The 22,254-nt window shown below is 46.7% G+C and overlaps 1 protein-coding gene across 1 annotated transcript in view; it reads left to right on the top strand.

Annotated features, from left to right (window-relative positions):
- Positions 1 to 18,372: 18,372 nt before the first annotated feature.
- The window catches only part of LOC146801703 (cell surface glycoprotein CD200 receptor 1-A-like), a 281,333-nt gene continuing 277,451 nt past the window's right edge, over positions 18,373 to 22,254 (top strand). The window contains exon 1 of the mRNA XM_085621165.1: positions 18,373 to 18,614. Within this exon, the coding sequence (XP_085477291.1) occupies positions 18,545 to 18,614 (70 nt within the window). The 5' untranslated portion in view covers positions 18,373 to 18,544. The remainder of the gene's footprint in view (positions 18,615 to 22,254) is intronic.

Consider the following 22,254-nt stretch of genomic DNA (forward strand, 5'->3'; position numbering starts at 1 on the left):
TGGGTCGGTGGGGTCGGTGGGTGGTCTCAGGGCGAGGGCGGTAGTCAGTTGGTCCTCGGTGACCTTGCCCCAGCAGCAGCGTGGTAGCTGTTGGGTGCGATGGTGTGTGGTGGGTTTTCTGAAGGTGAAGTGGACGCATCTGTGGTCGGTCCAGTGTGGTTCGGTGGTGTGGTTGAAGGAGACGTGGGGGCTTGCGGAGAAGATGGGGTCGAGCGTGGGTCCAGCGGCGTGAGTAGGTGTCGTTACGAGCTGTTTGAGTCCGAGGTTGGCGAGGTTGTCGATCAGGGCGGTGGAGTTGGCTTCGTTGTTGTTCTCGAGGTGGAAGTTCAGGTCCCCGAGGAGGATGTAGTTTGTGGAAGCGAGGGCGTGGGTGCTGATGAGGTAGACAATGGTGTCACTGAACTGTGGGCGGGGTCCAGGAGGTCTGTAGATGAGAGTTCCTCTGAGGGTGGTGTTGGGGTCGTTGTGGATCTGAAAGTGCATGTGCTCGGCGGTGGTGAGGGTGTCATCGGTGTTCGTTGAGATTTTGATGGAGTCTTTGTGGATGATGGTGATTCCTCCTCCCACTCCGTTGATGCGGTCTCTACGGGAGATCTTGTAACCCTGTGGGATGGCTATGGCGATGTCTGGTGCTGAGGTGGCGTTCAGCCAGGTCTCCGTCAGGAAGGCGACGTCGGGGCGGTGGAGTCTAGGAGGTCCCAGAGTTCGATGGCGTGCTTGCGAGAGGAGCGGATGTTGAGGAGGATGCAGCGGAGGTGGTTGGGTTCTCTGGCTGGTGGTGTGAAGGGTTGGATGCTGGTGAATCTGCAGTTCCGGCAGGTGAAAGGCCCCTGGGTGCGTTTCGGGGTGGCCCAGTAGCAGGGGTGGTCTCGTCTGGTGTTGAGTGCGTGGAGGGTGCTTGCGTCGTAGTGCAGTTTGGCGTTGCGAGGGGTGCGGGGTCCAGGGGTTCTGGCGCTGGGTGCGGTCCAGGCACGGACGGGCGCAGACAGGCTGCGCGGCCGCTTCGCGGCCTCCATATGAGGGCAGAGGGAGGGAGGAGCAGCTGGGAGGTGGGAGCGGGGCGGCCAATGGGAGTGAAGGGGGCGGGGCCGCAGGGGCTCAGCGGCGGGGGAAAACTCGGGGAAAAAACGGCGGGAAAAGACGGCGGGAGAGGGACAACAGAGCACAGGGCTACAGAAAGCAAAACACAGGGGCACAGAATGAAAAAACAAAGTGGCACAGAAAGCCAAGCGCAGGGAAAAAGGGAGCGAGCAGTCAGGCGGCAAAAGCGGCAACGGAGGTTCAACCCACAGGGGGCTGCATGGCGGATGGGACGAGCGACCTGCCTGGTAACAGGGTCAAAGGTCGCTCCACAAGCTATGTTTTCCCCAACACTTTAATGGCCAAGGGAAACAGGCCTCCTGTTATCGCTGGTACTAGAGCCCAAGCAAGTCTTTGTGTGAGCAGTTTTGGTAGTATCCCAGTGGGAAAAAGTGACTGTACTACAGTATTGAATATCACTGGAACGACCAATAGCAGTTTTCTATCCTCACACAACACTTACTTCATTTGTGGAAGTAAAGGTTATTATCATCTACCAATTGGATGGTCTGGAATATGCTATGTGTCCTTCTTGCTTCCTCCTGTGTTCTTTGCACCTGCATCTTATCATAAAGATCAAAAACTGTTTAATGACATTTCCTTGAACCGATTCAAAAGAACTATAAATATTGATGAAGTGGATCAAACTGACACTGCTTTACAGCAATATGTTGACTTTAATTTGGGACTCTTTTTCTTTGTTGGTGCAGCTTTAAATAACAGGTAAATCAGACGCCTAACCCGTGTAGTATAGGCTGTGACTAATCAGATCGTGGAGCATGTCGCATTATCAGTAGTAGTTGCTGCGTGTTCATACCTACTGACCACGCCCCTTCTGTTTATGATGCTATTTACAAAATGCATAAATAGCCACTGAGATACATCAAGATTCTGGAACATGGACTTGGGCTGGATGGTTCTGGAACATATTTTCTGTATGGGGTCTGGAAATATTGTCGGCTTTATTCATAATTATTGCCTTTCTCTTCCCTTGCTTTTGTATTCAATGTGGGCCAATGCTTTGTTCCCTCTGTATTTCCACTTGTACTACTTGCCTACCATCTAAAATGAATGTTCAAAATGAAAATGCCCGTCCAGCAATGGAACGAGAAATCTGTGATATAATGTTAATTGACATCCATAAGAAAATGTCTTATCTTATGCTAAAAGGGTCGTCTGTGTAAACGTGTAATATTTTACGTTAGCATAAGCAACAGCCATTTTGTTTCCTTCAAAATTCTTCCGTCCTCTGCTGCTTGTCTTTTTCACTCTGCTTGTGTTATCTATTTTAGTTGACCTCCTGAAATGGCTAAGCAATGTACGTGCTGGGGGTTTGTAGCTGCCAGTGCACCTGGTCTCAGATGTTAACTGTCGACCCTTTACTGCTGCCATAAGCATTCCTGCTCCCCCTCCCACTTTGCTGACCACGTAGTCATCCATCTGCCCTTGTTTGCTGATAGCTATTTCTAAACTTGTGCTTTCCATTACTGTTCACATGCTTACATTACAACAAAATGGTATAAAAGGGATGATGGTTTGTGAATCCAGTGTGCCTTGAGAGTGTTGTGTGGACGTGATCCCACTCATGAGTGATTAATAAACTTGGTATTTACTCCAACTCCAGTGCCGATCTCTATTTTGTTAGTCTTCGGACCCGTGGACGAAAGGGTAACCCTGCACCAGTGTGCTCACTTTTAGGAACATTTCCACAGTGGGTCTACCTTGGTCACTCCTAGGGAACCCAGCCCTACTAGCTGGACACTGTCCTCTTGGTGTCCCAACCGGGGAACACAACCCTTTCTTAATCTTCCATTTAGTTTTCTGGGCCTGCCACTTAGGAATGGCACCCACACACTTGAGGACTTCAGGAGCTCTGGCTACAGACTCCCCACACCCTCCTGATGCTAGGTGTTCTTCCCTACACTGCTGGCAACCAGGCACGAGGCCTCCACCCGGGGGCTCTCCTACCGCCCCCCCCCCCAGTTTCCTGGGTAGTGCTGCTGATCCCTAGGGGTGCTGTTCACTCTGCCTCCCCTTCTTTGGAGACAGGGGGCTAGCCAGCAACCCCTCCTCCCTAAGATGGGATCTCCTTGCGCCACCTGGCCCTCCTTCCCTCTTTGGGGCTCCTCCAGGCCCCTGGACCCATGACCAGTGGTCCGATTCTCGTGCAGGCTCCCGGGAATCAAGGAGCCCACACCCTAACCCAGAGTGGCGCAATACTGGAAAATAATTTCTGAGCCTAGGCTCCCCTGGGGCCAAATCTGATAACCCCTCCAAATCATTTACCATGCTGACCACTACCCAATCTTCCATTGCACTCTTGTACTCATCCACACTCTGCACTGACTGTGCGCTGCCACCAATCACACTGGACTCTGCTTGTCTACCCTTAATGCCCACTTCCCTCATGCTTAGCTCATGAGCAAAGAGAAGCCATTTCTCTTCCAACGCGAGAGCGTTCCTGCTCTCCTCTGCTTGAGTTTTAAGTTTTAACACATCCACCTCATGTAGCCTGACCCTTTGGTTTTCCTCCAACTCCTGTGGTGAACAACTCCTCCCTGAATAGCTACTACCAGCCCCTCTGGCTGAGCCCTCCATTGGCAAAACCTGTGGATCAAATCCATTCCCTGGGTCATCCTCATCCACCTCACCATCACCTGTCTCCTGAGCCTCTATGGCTTCCCACCAGGCCCTCAAGGCCACCAGAATTTCCTCAACTGATCAACCTTGTAGGTAAATAGTGCCTCAATGTCAAAATCCAATTCTGCAATCTCAGCCCCACCGGCCATCTGGCTCTCCCCCTGAGACATGATGTGTGGATTAAAGGTTACTCAACACTAGAACCACCAAATCAAAAACAATATGTTGTTGTATCGCGATCTACAATCAATTTATGATGAACACCAATTATTGTGAGTGGTTTTGCACATACGCGTATACTTTCTATTAGGATCGAATCCCACTGCTCTGCTGCCAGATGTTGGAAGTGGAGATTCCTGTCACTTACCGCTGCCACCAAATGCTGGAGGCATACGCCCTCGACCCCTCACTTCCACGTTAGGCTAAGTAAGGACACCGTCTGAGATAGCCCTGCTCACCATTTTAGTAGCTTGGCACGAGCAGCCAGGCTTATCTCCAAGGCATGAGTGTTCAGTATGTGCAACCACGCTCACAATAACTCCATGGTGTCATCACAAATAGATTCCACATAAGTATTGATAAAATGAGTATAATCTTTATATAAGAAATTATACAATACGACCATACGATACAATATCAACATATAAGAATGGGTAGTATTCTTTCCGGTGGGTTGGTAGGTTCTAATGCCAACCACCGCGTCTAACCAACAGTTAAGCTCTTCTCTAACCGTGTCCCAAAAGGTTAGACCAGTCGTATTGCTAGAAACACACACGTTGCAAAAGGAAACAATACCGCAATGCGTAATGATATTCTCTTATACTGTGCAACAGAGAAATAATGCCATACGTAGCGCCATAGTCATGTACTTTGCAAATGAAGAAATAATGCAATGCGTATCACCACCAGAATGCCCTGTACCAGGAAGAAAGAAAGCAATGCATCCTGCTACAATCCTGTACGGTGCAATTAAGAATTAATACACTGCGCCACGTTATACTCAGATACTGTGCACTGATGAAATCATACAATGCGCCACGTTACAATCAAATAATATGCAAGGGCGAAATAACACAGTGCGTAGCGCACCAAACATAACTTTTGTTAGGCACAAATGAGGTCAGGCATCATACGACAGTTCGATAGTTTGTTAGCAGCAATAATTCAAAGTGTAATACAACAGTTTTACGTGCTCCAGTAACAGTGCCCCCGTTATGGATCAAATGATGACACACAAAGTACTGCTTCCAACTCCGGCCCCAGTACTGACCTGTCCTGGGCCAGCACGGGCCGGGATCCGAGCCAAAGCAACGGCTCGCGCAGCTGACTGACCAGGAGGAAGAGAGAGTTACCCTCCGGGCCCGCACCCCACCCCAGGTGTTGATCCACGTTACCTGGGGGGGGCACGATCCCACACTCCTCCCTGACGTCAGCGACTTGGGCCTTGATCCAGGACTCTGTCACTGGTTTTGGCGGACTCGGGCCGGTGGCTCCGGTCTTCCGTGGCTGCCGGTCCGGGCCGCTACTGATGGACTCCGAGGGCCCGATAACTTGGCCCTCACTCCGGCGGTCTCAGTCCACACCGAGACCTGCACTCAGCACTGTGGAGACTTTACTTCAGTTCGGTGCACAACCTAACCTGGCACTCCTCACCAGCACCTCAGGTTGCACTTCAACACGCACACCGAGTGTCCGAGACTTGCCTCTTCTATGGTGCTCGCGATGATCCGGCGCTCTTCACCAACGCTCCACTTGCACCTCAACACGCACCATGAACGTTCGAGCCTCGCCTCTTCTCCTGGTGCACACGATGTCCAGGCACTCTTCACTAATGCCCTGGCTGCACCACGACACGCACTCTGGCACGTCCGAGTCTCACCTCTTCTCCCTGTGCACACGATGTCCAGGCGCTCTTCCCTAACGCCCTGGCTGCACCACAACACGCACTCTTGCGCGTCCGAGTCTCACCTCTTCTCCCGGTGCACACTATCTCCAGGTGCTCTTCCCTAACCCCCTGGCTGCACCATGACACGCACCCTTGCACGTCGGAGACTCACTTCTTCTGTTGGTTGCCTACGAGGCCCAGATGCTCCTCACCAACGCCCAGGCTGTACCACGACATGCCCCCAGCGCGTCTGAGACTCACTTCTTCCGCTGGTGCACACGATGTCTTGGCACCCCTCACCAATGCCCTGGCTGCACCACGACACGCACACTGCACGTCCGAGTCTCGCTTCTTCCTTTGGTGCACACAAGGCCCAGGCGCTCTTCACTAGCAGCCGGGCTGCACAACGACACGCAGCCCTGCGCATCCGAGCGTCGCTGCATCTCCTTGTGCACACCACGACCAGACACCACTCACCAACGTCTTGGCCTGCACAACGACACGCACTCTACGCGTCTTAGACTTAGCTTACTCCTGCGTGCACACGATCACAAGGCACAACTTCTGAGGGTCTCAAGCAGCACTAAGCACACGCCCACCGCGTCACTTGTGACTTCTACGGAAGCTTTTATGATCCTGCATTTCCAAACAGGGAGCCAGCTCACTCCGGGCCCTTGGGGTTACAAGACACAGCACAAAACACAGTCTTCTTCAAGCAGGGGGACCCAGCGCCTCCAAGCACAGTCCCAACAGCCTCTTCCTTAGTTCGAACAGGAAACTGCAGAACGGCCCCAGATCATGAAGCAAGGATTGGTCTATCCACCACAGTCTCTTCAGTTGTTCCTTCTTTAGCAGAGGTTCCTCTTGACCACAGAATGGGTACAAGCCTTTTCAGTCTCAATCCATACCTGTTTCATTCCAATGTTCAGGGGTTTCAGCTCTCATAGTTATACCCCTTAATGCCTTTGAAGTTTGAATGTACCCAGGGGTCCCTGACCCCTCCCTAAATCTGTTCTGGGTGTCTCCCTCCCCGTGTCACCTCTCTCCCTTTGATACTGGGGGTCTGGATCCTTAATCACTCAGCAGGAGATGAGTCAATTGGTTTAGAGGATCAGCCCAGGCCTTTTCACCTACCGGGCTTCTCCTCCCCCTACTCTCCAGATGCAGGGCAGCCTGGTGCTATCTCAACCCCTCCCTGGGTCAAGACCTCTCCCAGCTCCTCTCACCTTTCAATTCCAGACAATCAATCCGCATTTAAGAAACACACAGAAATGCTCAGAGCACAAAACTCAGCCTCTTTCTAAAAGAATGGTTTACAAACACACAGTGACAAAACCACCTTTACAGAAAGATGCATTATGACACTGTGAGTTCACACATACCAAACTTCACCTCTCCATTATAAACTGACAGGAAACTAGGCTACAAAACACAGCACCCAGCCTCCTCCCCCATTCTGTCCTATGGGCAGAATGGCCTTTCAGCAGTTTATGTTCAGCCTTTTACCTACACTGCACCCTGCTTAGGGGTTACCTGTGCCCCATGTGTATGTAAAAGGGAAATTCAGGCCTGACAAGTGGTTGCACTTGTCAGGACAACATGGTAATTTAGCATTCTGCACGAAGGCCCTACACTGAAGGCCTGAGTTCCATTCTCTGTGCGCCCTTGCATTACTAGCCCTTGCACACAGAGTCCACATCGCTAGAGACTTTTACTGGTTAGGAAAACATACCAATCTGGGCCAATCAATCACCATACATTTTACATAGGGAACTCCTGTACTTTGACACTGATCAGCAGTGGCAAAATACCCAAAGCATCTAAATTGGCATCTGTAGGTCAGGAAAACGGTCTAAGGGGAAAGCAAAATGTTTAGGGAACTTTAACCAAAAAGGCCAAGGCCTACAGTCCCTGAACATAATACTGGTTTGAACATCCATCGCTACTTTAGGGTAGCAGAATACACTCCGATAAATTGGCCCCCGATTGGGTTGCTTTGTGCTGGACCTTGAGAAGGCTTTTGATTCTCTTGATTGGAACTTTCTCTTCGTAACCTTAGCTAGATGTGGCATAGGACCTCACTTCGTTAGCATGGTTAAGCTGCCATACAGTCACCGGACCGTACGAGTCCGGACGTGTCTTTATGTTTCAGACCCTATAGAGGTAAGACGTGGGACACGACAAGGCTGCCCGTTGTCCCCTCTCCTCTTCACGCTGGCGGTTGAACCATTAGCGGCATGCCTCCCTCGCACGCGGACATGGGAGTCACCCTGGGAGATGGCACACATGTAATCTCACTATATGCTGATGACCTGTTGTACGTGCAAGATCTTCATGCCATCCCACCCTCTTTGGACCTGGCACTAACACGTTTTGCCAAAGCATTGAGACTGCGGGTTAACGCCGCCAAATCTATTCTCTCCCCTTACCTGCAGGCGACCTTGGACCCAGGATACTCCCTTGGAGAAGTTCCTGTGACATGGTGCACATATCCTTTCAGATACCTGGGGGTGCGCATATACCGAAGAGAATTTGTTTGAGGGAAACATAATTAGAGCCACAACTGCCATCTAGTCATAAATGTGCTTCTGGAAGACTCTCCCATTGGCAGTTACTGGTAGGATTGCCCTTGTAAAAATGGTGTTCCTCCCTCGTCTCCTCTATTATTTCACTACCTTACCTATCGTCAGGTCCCCTTCCTTTTTTTGCAAATGGAAAAAGACAAGCAGGGATTTTAAATGGGCAATGTTAAGGCATAAGGGAAGAGGTGTGGCGCCGCGGCCAGGGCGACTGACTCCGGAATCTGGGGATCACGGTTTGATCCCCGGCGCCGGCGGCAGATTAGCCCAGCACCATGTGACTCTGGGCAATAGCTTGCTTAATCTTCCCGACGGCCCCCAGCACCTAGAGACCCTTACGGGTGAGTGTTCGCGCTTTACAAATGTGGATATTATTATTATAAAGTGTCTATGGGGAAACTATATCTGCCAACGGAACAGGGGGGTTAACGGTGCCCAATTTAGAACACTATTATCTATCCTCCCAGCTGCAATGAATAGCCCTTTGGCTGTCTTCCCGACACCTAGCAGACACGGCTTCATTACAACCCCCAGTACTGCATCACACGTTGCCGCATATCTTTCATCCATGCACAAAACCCAGAACCCTGGGAGCATTATTACTCACCATAGCTTACAAATGCTTCCGCAGATGCCTTTTTCTCACCAGGAATACTATGCCGTATGCCCCCGCCATCCCATTATCAGGAGCTCCACGAGGAGACACATACACCACGGCAGCTGAACTACAACACTGGGACACAGAAGGCATCCAGGACACGAGGGACCTTTATAGAGATGGCTCCCTCATCCCATACCCAGAGCTTATGTCCAAGGAGAATATGTACCCTGGGCAATTTTTATTGCGTCGCATGCTCATAGCCTCACTGTCATCCAAATGGGGCAATCTCATCCAGGAACCAATCACACAACATATGATGCAGTACCTACATGTGATGGGAAATGAGGGACACCTGACATGTTGGTTCGCATCATCACTCCTCCAACACACCGGGATTGACCTTACCCCCCTAAAACAACATTGGGAGGAGGCTCTGGGGCGTATATTCACAGATAAGGAGTGGGTCGCTCTTCTGGAAGGCCCGACACATATCCTGAGCAATCAGCATTTCAAGCAGATTCAATTTTTCATACTACATCGGGCATACCTCGCCCCAACCCAAATTAATAAGTACTTCCTTAGATCCGATGCAGCCTGCCCTAAATGTTGCTTATTGGATGCAAACATACTTCATATTGTGTGGCATTGCCCTGCTTTAGGAGAATACTGGGGCCTACACTGGCCAATTGCACAGCCCGCGACATTCCCTTTCACTGGGAGGTATACATACTGCATCTTTTTAGTAGGAATAAGAAAGACAGGGCAACCTCCTGATCTCTCGACCTGGGACTGATCGCAGCAAAACGCTCGATAGCACCCCACACAATAGCTTGGCGCCACTCCCTACTCAACTGGGCTAGGGCAGAGGGGGTGGCCTTGAGCTGAGAAGATCTGCTGGAGATTTGTAAGTTCCCCCTGGCGAGTCACTGGGTGAATATAGTGTCGGACTTACAGGGCCTGGATGCTACCACGGAGGAGACTCCGGAGGGGGCACATGGCCAGTCAATCCAGCATTTAGTCTCTGAGAGTACACGTAGAGAAGACCAGGAAGAACAGGCCCCACTCACATAGCTTAAGATCCTACATCAAGGGGTTATCACCAACAGTTTCTAGCAGGACTCTCCCTTTCCAACACACTAGGCGAATACCCAATCCCTAATTTTATTACTGTGTCCTCATTTTGTTGTACCCTACATTCACAGTTCATCTACGTAATGCACCATGTTTAGAATGTAAGCGTGTGATATATCACAATGTCTCATCAACACCATTAGTTGTATTGTAATGCTATTCCTTCAGTACCTATTTGAAATGATGTATCCGCCAAATAACTTGCTTTAACGGTAGTTTGTACTCAGTACCGCATTGCCTACATATTGTCATGGGATATGGTGTCATTACACTGTTCGTATTGTATTAAAATAGGAAAATGCCAAAAAAAAGATTTAAACAAAAAATGTTGGGTATTTACCACTAAAAAAATACTTACACATCATAACGAGTAATCTGCATTTACACAGAAATTAGGCTCGTAGCCAAGGTCTTAGCCAGAGAGATCTCAGCAGGTCTGTCCAGATTAATGTAAAACAGAAGCAGAGTCAACAGAGGAATTCTCAAGTTTATATTCGGCGTCATATCTTAATAATGAAATATTATTTTATTAAACTACGAAATGTATAGTTTTATGGAAAATGTGAAATATTAGTTTCCTTAAAGTGTAACCAGCTGAGCGGCCTTGTTGATCAAAACGAAAATTATATCAAGGAAAACAATATTGGAACAATGGCTTTTGTCATTGGAAATGAGTAAATTACCCAGTTTACTTGTTTTCGGTTTTGTTTTTAATAAAAATTACAGAACTAATAAATTCTGAGGAAGTCCGGACATTAGTTGAATTTATTACTAAAAAAATAATTTATAATAGCTTGTGTTCAGTGCTTTTTTTCTGATCTTATGTGGTCTCATCAACGACAATCCTGGAACAGAACGTATCATAAAAATAGTTCAGAACGAGGAACCTATACCGATTAGGCACTTAAATAAAAGTTTGCGACATATTTCCAGGTTCAGTGCAGGAGAACCCGGCATAGCGCTAATGCTTTTGGAAATACCGTGACTTTAGTGAAATAATAAGCGTGCCACGCAGATAGTTTCTTCAATAAAGAGGAATTTCATTTACAGCCACACAGGGTCACGCGGGGTGTCCAATGGCGGGAGAAAGCCGGAAGCAGCTGTCTTGTCACAGATCCCTCACACACTCACTATCAACCCGGGCATTAATATTCAAGGCAACACTTTCCTGCTGAAAAGGCCCGGCGCAGCCTCTCATGAGCTGCTCCTAAGAAAAGACCAGCCATGGGTGCGAGCAGCACTGCAGAGCTACGGTCGGACCGAGCAGCAAAGTGATTGCTTAATCTCCCCGTGCCTATTAAAAAATGAATGTGTCCTTAACTAGTGACCTTCGGTTCCGGTTCGCGCTACCTAAAACTACAAAACAGATGGGAAGAGGGAAGAGAGGCCATCACACGCTGTACTGTGTGATGGCCGACCAAAATGCTCTCTGAGTGAAATCGCTGGAATAAGAGCTAAACACACAAAGGAGGGACTTTAACAGAAATACACCAATAGGAAACCAGCATTTCTGAATGCTGCAGCTAACAGCCAATAGCAATGGGTGAGTTTGCCAAAGCCACACAGAGAGATACAACAGGTCATCGCTGATGCTCAATCTAAAAATGGAATGGATGTTTAATACCTATTACAAATAGTGGTTTAATTATTTTTCTAGTTGGCCCCAAACCTGAAATAGCAATTTTAATCTCTATTGGTTTTTGATAAAGGACTGCCAAGCCTGCCACATTGAAAATAGCTTTTGGGGCATTGTCATTGTAGACACATGTGGACATTAATTTTCCACCTGTTCCACTTTTAAATACCAAGCACCCTACCTTGTGGGCTACAAGACCTACAGAGGGGTGACTTATTAATATTTAAAAGGGAGGTCTTTGTCTGTCAAAATAGTTATTCTGACAGGTTGCAATACAGGTTTTACACTGCCCTGGGTTCGCTTTCTACACCATATTTTGGGGACTTATAGGCAAGATAAATGCGTCAATAAGGAATAGGCTTATTTAACCATGTATAAGGGTGGGCGTAGGCACTCTACTCCTGATCAGCAGGAGTTATAGTGCACAGAGTTCTTGATCCACTAAAATACAGTCCACAAAAAGGCAAAAAGTATTGAATGATGATACAGAAAAGGTGGATTTTCTGCAATCCGCTAAACAAATGAGTTGTAGTTGTGGTACTAAATTGTCAAAAAAATCAGTATTGATTGATAGCCTTTTTCTGTCCATGGTTGTTCAGAGTTGTTGAGCACTGTTTAAAATCAGAAGGTCTAGAGGAGTTGAGACTCAGGGAACTGAATGTATGAGCTATAAATAAGTATCCGGCAAGGATAAGCATTTAATTGATCTGACAAAATAACAGGAAGTGTGATATTGAACTATTCAAGTTCTGCATAGCTCATCACTCCCAACGCCACAAAGAACGGCCTTCACTTTCCATTGCCACGTGCTACCTAATGGTTCCACAAAATGCGTAATCCACTTATCACTGAAAAAAGGCAACTTCTTTATTTGATAACTTGTATATATTTGTACCCATTATAAAGGCTTACTGTGACTGGAAATACGGCCATATAGAGCAATATTTACCAAAGTGAAACTAAAGGTTGCGTTGTGAAATATGTCCTTAAATAAGCGCAGTTGTCAACACTCATGACACATCAAAAACAATGTGGGCACCAGCATATGATGCCATCTCCACTTCCTGTTTTTAGGTCTCGCCTACACAAAATCTGTCTGTAGTTGAAGGCTTATTGTGGACAATACTAATACTTAAAGTGGGCTTTGAGCAAGCCTTTTCTTGCTCTTTCCCTAGTGTGCTGCTTCCTCCCTCAAATATTCACCCTTCCCCTATGCACTCTGGCATTTGAAGTTAAACTCTGACTTCCTTTTAGTTGTGCGGACATGGCAGTCTGTAGGACGCTTTCATGTTTTACATTGATGTTTGTGCTTACTGGAAATGAAATCCCCAGGAGAAAACACAATGAAGATAAAAACATTCTAAGCATTTCAGTGAGAAACATGTGGAGCAATTTGTTTTGCTTCTGCTGGATATGGCCTTCTTGTTAAGCATTAAACAATGTTTCTGAATACACTCTACTTGTCTTGATTTCCATAAGGTTAACTTTTGTTCCTCTAAACTGATCTCATGCCAAAGTGTCCCTTTTACAGCAGTCAAGACAGTGAAGACAATTATTTGTCTCCCAACAGAAGAGCTGGTTCCATCCTGCACACACTGCAGTCTCCCAACAGAAGAGCTGGTCCCATCCTGCACACACTGCAGTCTCCCAACAGAAGAGCTGGTCCCATCCCGCACACACCGCATTGTCTCCCAACAAAAGAGCTGGTTCCATCCTGTACACACTGCAGTCTCCCAACAGAAGAGATATGTCCATCCTGCACACTGTATTGTTTCTCAACAGAAGAGCTGGTTCCATACTGCACACGCCGCATTGTCTCCTAACAGAGGAGCTGTTTCCATCCCGCTCACGCCGCATTGTCTCCCAACAGAAGAGCTGGTTCCACCCTGCACATGCCCCATTGTCTCCCCACAGAAGAGCTGGTTCCATCCCCGCACATACCGCATTGTGTACAAACAGAAGAGCTGGTTCCATCGCGCACATGCCACATTGTCTCCCAACAGAAGAGTAGGTTCAATCCCGCACACGCCGCATTGTGTACCAACAGAAGAGCTGGTTCTATCCTGCACATGCCGCATTGTCTCCCAACAGAAGAGCTGGTTCCATCCTGCACATGCCGCATTGTCTCCCAACAAAAGAGCTGGTTCCATCTTGCACACGCCTCATTGTGTACCAACAGAAGAGCTGGTTCCATCGTACACATGCAGCATTGTGTACCAACAAAAGAGCTTGTTCTTTCCCGCACATGCTGCATTGTCTCCCAACAGAAGTGCTGGTTCCATCCCGCACATGCCACATTGTCTCCCAACAGAAGAGCTGGTTCCATCCGGCACCACGCTGCATTGTCTCCCAACAGAAGAGCTGGTTCCATCCCACACACACTGCATTGTCTCCCATCAGAAGAGCTGGTTCCATCCCGCACATGCCACATTGTTTCCCAACAGAAGAGCTGGTTCCATCCCGCACACGCCACATTGTTTCCAAACAGAAGAGCTGGTTCCATCCCACACACGCCACATTGTCTCCCAACAGATGAGCTGGTTCCATCCTGCACACGCCGCATTGTCTCCCAACAGACGAGCTGGTTCCACCGTGCACACACCGCATAGTCTCCCAACAGAAGAGCTGGTTCTATCCTGCAATCGCCACATTGTCTCCCAACAGACGAGCTGGTTTCCCCTTGCACACGCCACATAGTCTCCCAACAGAAGAGCTGGTTCCATCCTGCACACGCCGATTGTCTACCAGCAGATGAGCTGCTTCCACCGTGCACACGCCGCATAGTCTCCCAACAGAAGAGCTGGTTCCATCCCACACACGCCGCATTGTCTCCCAACAGAAGAGCTTCCATCCTGCACACACTGCTTGCATTGGTTCAAGCACCTCTGAACAACCCGAGCATCCCTTCCTCACAGTGACCGCTCTCTTCCTCCCTGAGTCTGCATCACATGACTTAACAAAGATCTGAAGCAACCAACACACAGACCTGCAGCTAACCATGCACGCTGCAATTGTTCTTAAGTACGAAACCATATATGAAGGAAAATATAGCATGAACCTAACAGAAAATGTGTATATATAACGATGTGAGAAAACCTCTGTAAACAAGACAAACAGAATAAGGCAAATGAAATGTGCAAAACATGCCTACATATGAAACCGAATGAGGGGCTGGGAAAACAGCACATGACACAAAAAATAAACTGAGGTGTACAAAAGCAGCACCTGTGCAGAAAAACTAGGTATGCACAGAAAGCATACTATGAGATCCACAGGTAAACATAACAAAGGGTGCAGACATCAGAAAGGGCTGGACAGGAAATCTAGATGACATCCTAACTCAAGAAATTAAAATGCTCATAGAATGGAAGACGGCAGGCACAGCTAAAAGAGGTACACCTGCAACCGAGACTGATCTACATAGAAAATAAGAATCTCATCCACGGAGAAAATTCACAAAAAGTAGTAGTTAAAAAAGATAGACATAAAACACGCAATAGAGCATGCAGGAAATGAAAGGAACTGCAGTTAAAAGGAAACAAGGTTAATGAAAAGAAGCCGAGCGCAGAAAACTTAACAAAGTGCACAGAAATCATATAATAAAGTGCAGGGACACTGAACGAGGCCCATAACAAACATATCACCTTTGGAGGGCAGGCACCTTCGATTCACCCGCACCCTCCCATCCACGACTTTCAGGCTTCAACCGCTCTGCAATCTCCTTTCTCCGCATAGTTTGTCTGCTTCATGTGGCCAAACAGAGCTCTGAAGCAAAGCAACACATGGAAAGGCCCGAAAACATCCATTCCTGCTGGCTCAACAGTTATGTCTTGTCTGCAGGCAGCGTTCACCATCTGTTGTCGAAACCATCCTGTCTACAATACTTTTTGGATTGGGGCTGGCCTTTGGGTCAGTCACTTGCTCATACTTGGATGACATTCTTGTCCATGTTACTCCAAACTTCTTATGTGATGGCTTACTTGCATTTGTCTCACCTGTGAATCATTTCTTCTATACATTGTTACTGTCCGGATGACTTGAATTGCTCCAGTGATGTGGACGTGACTCTCATTTGTCTTCCAGCACTCGACAGGAGAAAAACAAAAAAGCTGTAGAAGATTAAACTCATACACCGCTAGCTACCTGCAGCCATAACGTATTTTCTACCCCTGAACTAACATCACTTACTCACTACTACCCACCCGCTCCCTCCATTAGACACTATACATTGTACAAACTTTCCTTCATCTTCTTGCGAAGCACGCCCATTCCCCCATTTCCCACTCCCTCCCCCATTCCCCTTCCACCCTCCACCCCTTTCCCTGCCCACTTCCTTACCCCCTACACCTTCCTTTTATCCCTCCCATCCACACCTTACCCCCCTTCTCCCCCCATCCCTGCTACTCTCAGATTTCCCCCCTCTTTTATTCTTACTTTTGTCTTTTCTTCCTCCTCACTTTAACCCTTGATCCTATACTGGGGTACCCTGCTACAGAGACCACCGGGTATTTATTTGTATCAGGCTTAGCTACCAGCTAACTCAAATTGGTTGTTATGCTATGTTTTTACAACTAAACTCTTTGGTATACCTTATCCTACCCATCATACACCACTACACCATACATTCTCTTCGTGTATTGCTTTGTTTTTATAAAATGTCAATAAAAATGATTTGAAATAAAAAAAACACTTCACAGGAGTGCATCACTTTCCTTGCTTTCTTACCTACTTCGCTTTACTCTTTTAAATGTGTTCACCAATGTTCTTGCTCTTTTTGCGAAGACACAGCGTCTATGCTCTGCTGCCAGCCTACTTGCTACTGGATATTTGTACCCCGCAGGCAGGCAAAACCAGAGCCACATATGAGCAAGCAGAAGGACAGTTAACACAGGACAACTGCTAAAACTGCTTGTCTACAAAATAAAAGTACGGCATCGTACCATGTTTTCACTCAGCCACTAACCCAAAAGGCTGCTAACCCACTGGCCAAACAAATTATACAACATAAACACCAGCAAAATAAATGGCAAGAACAAAACAAGACAGTCAGCATTTCTAGAGGTATCTGCAAGATGCTGTTTAAGTGACTGCTAAAGGGAAAAGGATCCACAAACGAGCAAAACAAAAAGGAGTTGCATGTGGTCAGCGGAGACTTAATAAAAGCGCGGCCATCACAGCAATGTCAGCCCGAAATGCGACAGCATGGGACAAACACAACAACAGGGAGGAAAGCTATTTTCTCAAAACTGCCACTATTGATAGGCAATTAAGCCATCCAATCTAAAGCAGTGGGCAGAGCCTAAGCCCGACTCTAAATGTTTTGGAAACAATAGGGACCATATTTATGGCAATGTGGTGCAGTAAGTCACATTCCTGTGCTGCGTCACTGGAAAAGGGCAGGAATGTTCTGTGTAAATGACATACGGTGCATTCCTGTCTTTTGCCTATGCACTGGCGCATAATGGGCTGCCTAGCACCAATGCAGGCCCCTTAGCACCATGGTGCAAGGGTGCCTGTATTGCATGCAGGATTGTTTTTGTGCAGGAAGGGGCATCTTCCTGCACAAAAACAATTTCTTGAGGCATATTCCGCTATCTTTAGAAAGAGGAAGTAATGAGGAGAAATAAAGCTATTTCTCCCCGTTATGCCTTTCCTGGAGAGTCATACCTTTTTGGTGCATTTCCAGGTTTACCAGGTTTGGTAATTCTGGAAATGCGTCAAAAACCATGACAGCTGCATGGGAACACCCATGCAATGCAAAGCCCATGGAATGAAGCCACGCACATTGGCTTTCCGTGGCTTCAAAAATCTGACTTAAGGTTTGCGTCACTCTTGTACCCACTGGGGCAGATCTACAAGCCCCATGCGCCACATTTACGCCGCCGTTGTGTCACTTCTGTGACGCAGCAGCAACGTAAACCATGCACCACGTTGCGCCATTTACAACGTGACGCATCTAGGGATATGCGTCACGTTGTAAAGCCCTGCGCCACGTGAAACTTGCGTTTGGTTTCATGTGGGCATTCCAGCGCAGGGTGGGCGTTCCGTCGCAGGAACGCCTCGTAAAAGTGACGCAGTGAAATGTAGAAGATTTCACTGAGTCACTTTTACGTCCATGCTACGTCAAAACCCAGCACCTGCTTGAAGCAGGCGCAAGGAGCGACGCAGCATGTTAGGCGTAGGGCGCCCCTGAGTAGTACTGGAGCCGTGTTGCGCTTGCGACACAACTCCAGCAATGCGCCGCCCTTACGCCACAGGATGCGACACGCATCGCCCTATCCTTGCACCACAGTGCACCGCATTGTGGTGGCGCCAGGAGGGAATTGCGTGTCGCATGTTTTCTGGCGCATCCCTGCTGATTTGCAGGGATGCGCCAGAACTCGTAAATCTGCCCCACTGTATTGTGCAAGAGTGACGCAAACCGGGTCATAAATATGACCCTAGGTCTGCAACAATTGCTAAAGTTGTCCATAGAGCGACCTTAAAAAAGCTCCAGGCAGCGCTAGTTGACGGGCTGAGGCGCAGAACATGTTCATTATGCAGGCCCAGTTATTTAATGGGGAAAACACGGCCATGTATCCATGACACCAAAAATAAAATTAAGCGTTTCAGGTCTGTGTCCTTTCTTTAGCAGATCAACTGAGCATCCTCCTAGATCCGTGGTGGGCTCGAGCTTACGGAATCTTGGATACCGCGCAGCTATCCTGACACATGGATTGGAACCAGCGTAGGCTCGTGAAGTGAGAGACGTATCCCATGCGTTACTTCCTGTGCGTCGGCATGAGTCGTGCGCACAGGAAACCTGCAGCAGCCACAAGTCAGAACCTTTACTCTATGAAACTGTGCAGTTGTGAGGGACTGACGAGGAGTGCACGTGTGGTGCCCTGGACAGAAGCCGCATTATCTATTATTGGTCACCGAAATGCAGACCACAGAAAGTTGAGCCGCGATGGACCTCGTTTAATAGGCAAAGGCTAAACAGAAAAGCTGAAATGAATTTGTTTCCGAAGACCTGCTGTTTCTTCACTGTTCTAGCTTTCGCTTCTGTACTTTCACAGACCGGTAAGACTTCTGGAGATCCGATCTTACACTTTTAGATTTTAGGAGGGTAGCATGAAAATGGAATACAAAATCCGAAGGGAACTTAGAAGAAATGTCATAATAACTTGTAGATACATTCTTAAAGAAAATGTTTACTGCTTGTCGAGTGCCTGTGAAAATGAGTTTTATTCTTTATTTTTTCAAATTCTTTCCGAAAGTCTAGGCATTCTCGAAAGTGTATCCCAGCCGTGATGATGAATGTATATATAATGTCATGTGATATTTGTATCGTGTGAACCTAGTCAAAAGACAGCAGAGCTCTGTACAGGATCAAAGACAAGGATACAGTCAAGAGGAGACTGAGTGTAATGAATTCATTCATTTTCTGGAACCCCATAGTTTACATTATTGAAGTCTTTCAATGTTTCTTCGATTAAACTTCTGGACTTCGCAACAGCATACCAGTCTGACATCCGCCGCAAGCCCACTTGCAAACGGAATCTAGGGAATTTTCACCAATGTATTGACACTAAAAAGGCGCTGTGCACTGCCGCAGCAATGCGCCGCCGCTGCGCAGGGACGGGCGCTCATAACTCAGCTGCCGCTTAGTGTTGCCTTGAGCAGTGCCGGGCACCCCTCCCTTCCCTGCCGCCAGAAGTCGCAGAGCTGGAACGTCAGCAGTAGTGATAGATGGTGCGTTACCGAGTGGTAGCCTTTTTGTGTGTTTGAGGGATCTAAAGTGAATACATATAACTCAGAATTTCTCAGAATGAATGCTTGAAATGCAGACCGTACAAGCCAAAAAGACCGTGCAGGCATTGCCTCCAGTTTCGGAATTCGACAAAAAATGGGCCCAGCCATCAAAATAAAAGAGGCCCTCATTAGCGAATCAGATAGTTAAAATGTGGCCTACCTTCTCTGTAAAGACTCCTTTCATAGTGAGGGAGACTGCATGAATTTGTGCTTGCTGCCGGCAATTTTTCTGATAAGATAAGAAAAATAAACAGTAAAAACCAGCCCACCCGTCCGTAAAAAGACCAAGAAACAGCCCGAAAAATGATCCACACACTGGCCTCTTAGACTGGGTCATCTGGCACTGCTAAGTTGCCCTATAGGCCAGTGTATTGTATTGTAATTACATTTATTTAGTACTTACAACTCCTGACAAGGCGTCAAAGCGCTTTTCCGGCAAATAGCACACCACTCCGGAACCCATAAAGGATTAGTGGTGAATGAGTTTAGAGAAATATGAAAGTAATTTGAGTGGTGGATAGGTTAGCCAGTTATTTGGATTGAGAAGGATAGTAGAGGGATAGAAAAGGGAAAAAGGTTTGCATTTATATAGCGCTTGCTACCCTTAAATGGGTGTTGAAGCACTTTTTTCAGCGTGTAGCACGCTACTTTGGTACAGTGGTGAATTAGTATAGTGAAATATGAAAGTAATTTGCGTGGTGGGTATGTTAGTCAGTTATTTAGATTGAGAACGATAGTGGAGGGATAAAATAGGGGAGAAAAGGTATGCATTTATTTACCGCTTGCTACCCCTGATGGGGTGTTGAAGCGCTATATTGGCGAGTAGTACGTAACTCCAGCGCCCGTAAGGGATTAGTGGTGAATTTGTATTACGAAATATCAAAGTAATTTTATTGGTGGATATGTTAGTCAGTTATTTGGATTGAGAAGGATAGGGGAGGAATAAAAGAGGGAAAAAGGTTTGCATTTATATAGCGCTTGCTACCCCAATGAGGTGTTGAAGTGCTTTTTCGGCAAGTAGCACGCTACTCCGGAACCCATAGAGGATTAGTGGTGAATTAGTATACTGCAATGTGAAATTAATTTGAGTGGTTGACATGTTAGTCTGTTATTTGGATTGAAAAGGATAGTGGAGGGATATATATATTTTTGTTGTTATTTGTTTTGGAGCTCATCGCAGTAGGAGGAGACTTGGCATGAGTAAAAGGGAGATGGAGGCGGAAGAGTCTGAGGGAAGGGTTTAGAAAGGCTTGTTTTGGGGGATCAGAATAGTAAAAGAGGTATGGGATGATGCAAGGAGGGGTAGAGTAGGGAAGAGTCTAGAAAGGGTTATTTTGGGTATCATAGTAGTGGTATGGTGTTTGGGATGAATGAGAGGGTGGAGGTAGAGGAAATATTGATATAGGTATAGCGTGAGAAATAGGGTATTGCACTGGAAAGCGTAGTAGAAAGAGAGTCCGAGAGTTGAGGTATTGAGAATTGAGAGTGGTAAAGGGTGAAAAATAGGGTAGTGCATTGGATATGCCGAATTAGAAGAAAAGTAATAAATATATAGATCCATAAGTATACATGGAAGGTATATAGAGGCATAAAGGAAGGTAGTATATGTAGATAAAAGATGCATTAAATAAACTCCGTTTTTTAAGTGTTGTTGTACTTTAAATTAATTTTATTATTTAAATATATATATTTTTGTAAATCAATAGGGAAGCAATTGTAGATAAATAGTTATGGTAAAATATTTATTTATTTACGCAGTCACATATACATGTTGAAAACATAGAATAATGTAACAATCAGTAATATGTACATTTGTTAAGCAGAACTAATGAATATCTATATATTTTCTTTTTTTTAAAACACTTATTCTACATGTCTATGCAAAGCAATACACATATATAGGTACATATCTATAGTACAAATAAATGCTTATATATACAGAGATGTGCTGTAAATTTATGTTTGCTTATGGTGGTTATGTGGGGAAGAGCCAATTCTTGAGTAGTTTTCTGAAGATAAGATAGTTATTTGTGGATCTTATGTGGGGGTAAAGAGTTCCATAGTTTGGCTGCTTGAGTAGAGAATGATGTGCCACCCATGGTTTTTTTTCTTGTATCTTGGGATTTTGAAGCAGGGTGCCACTCTGGAGTGGAGGTTCCTTTCTTGAATATGTTTGATGATTTCATTCCTGTTGAAGAGTGGTCCTGTTCCATGTATCGCTTTGTGGGTGATACCATGCAGCTTGAATGTGGATCTTCTGACAACCGGTTACTAATGCAGGGCTTTCAAGACAGGGGAGATGCGGTCTTGCTGTTTTATATGTAAGAGTAGTCTGGCAGCTGAGTTCTGAATCTGTTGTAGTCTTTTCATGGTTGTTAAAGGTGATCTGTATTGGAGGCTATTGGCGTAATGAGTTTGGACAGAAAAGAGATGGTAGCCTGGACACTGTGTGGAAATTCCAAATGGGGGAAGATTATTTGCAGAGTTTTTATAGTAACAAAACTTGATCTTGCTAGTTTGTCCACTTGGGCATTGATCGATAGCTTGAAGTCCATGGTCATTCCAAGGTTTCTTACTTTCTTCGATACTTTAGGCGGTGTTCCCAGATCATCAGGCTATGCATTGAGCGGGTCAAAATGTTTCCAATCGCCACATGTGACTATTTCCATTTTTGAAGCATTCAATTTGAGGTGGCTCGACGTCATCCATTGATCCACGGCTCTGAGACAACTGAAAATTGATGAGTTTCCAATGTCTTTGGGGCATTCCAGTTCAAGGAGTATTTGCATGTCATCTGCATAGTTATAGCACGTGAGGTGAAATTGATTGATCAGTGCCGATAATGACTTCATGCAGATGTTGAAAAGCGTGGGCGAGATAATAGACTCTTGAGGGACCGCTGCTTTCG

Source organism: Triturus cristatus, chromosome 8 (genome assembly GCF_964204655.1).
Source record: "Triturus cristatus chromosome 8, aTriCri1.1, whole genome shotgun sequence".
In the NCBI taxonomy this organism is placed as follows: Eukaryota; Metazoa; Chordata; class Amphibia; order Caudata; family Salamandridae; genus Triturus; species Triturus cristatus.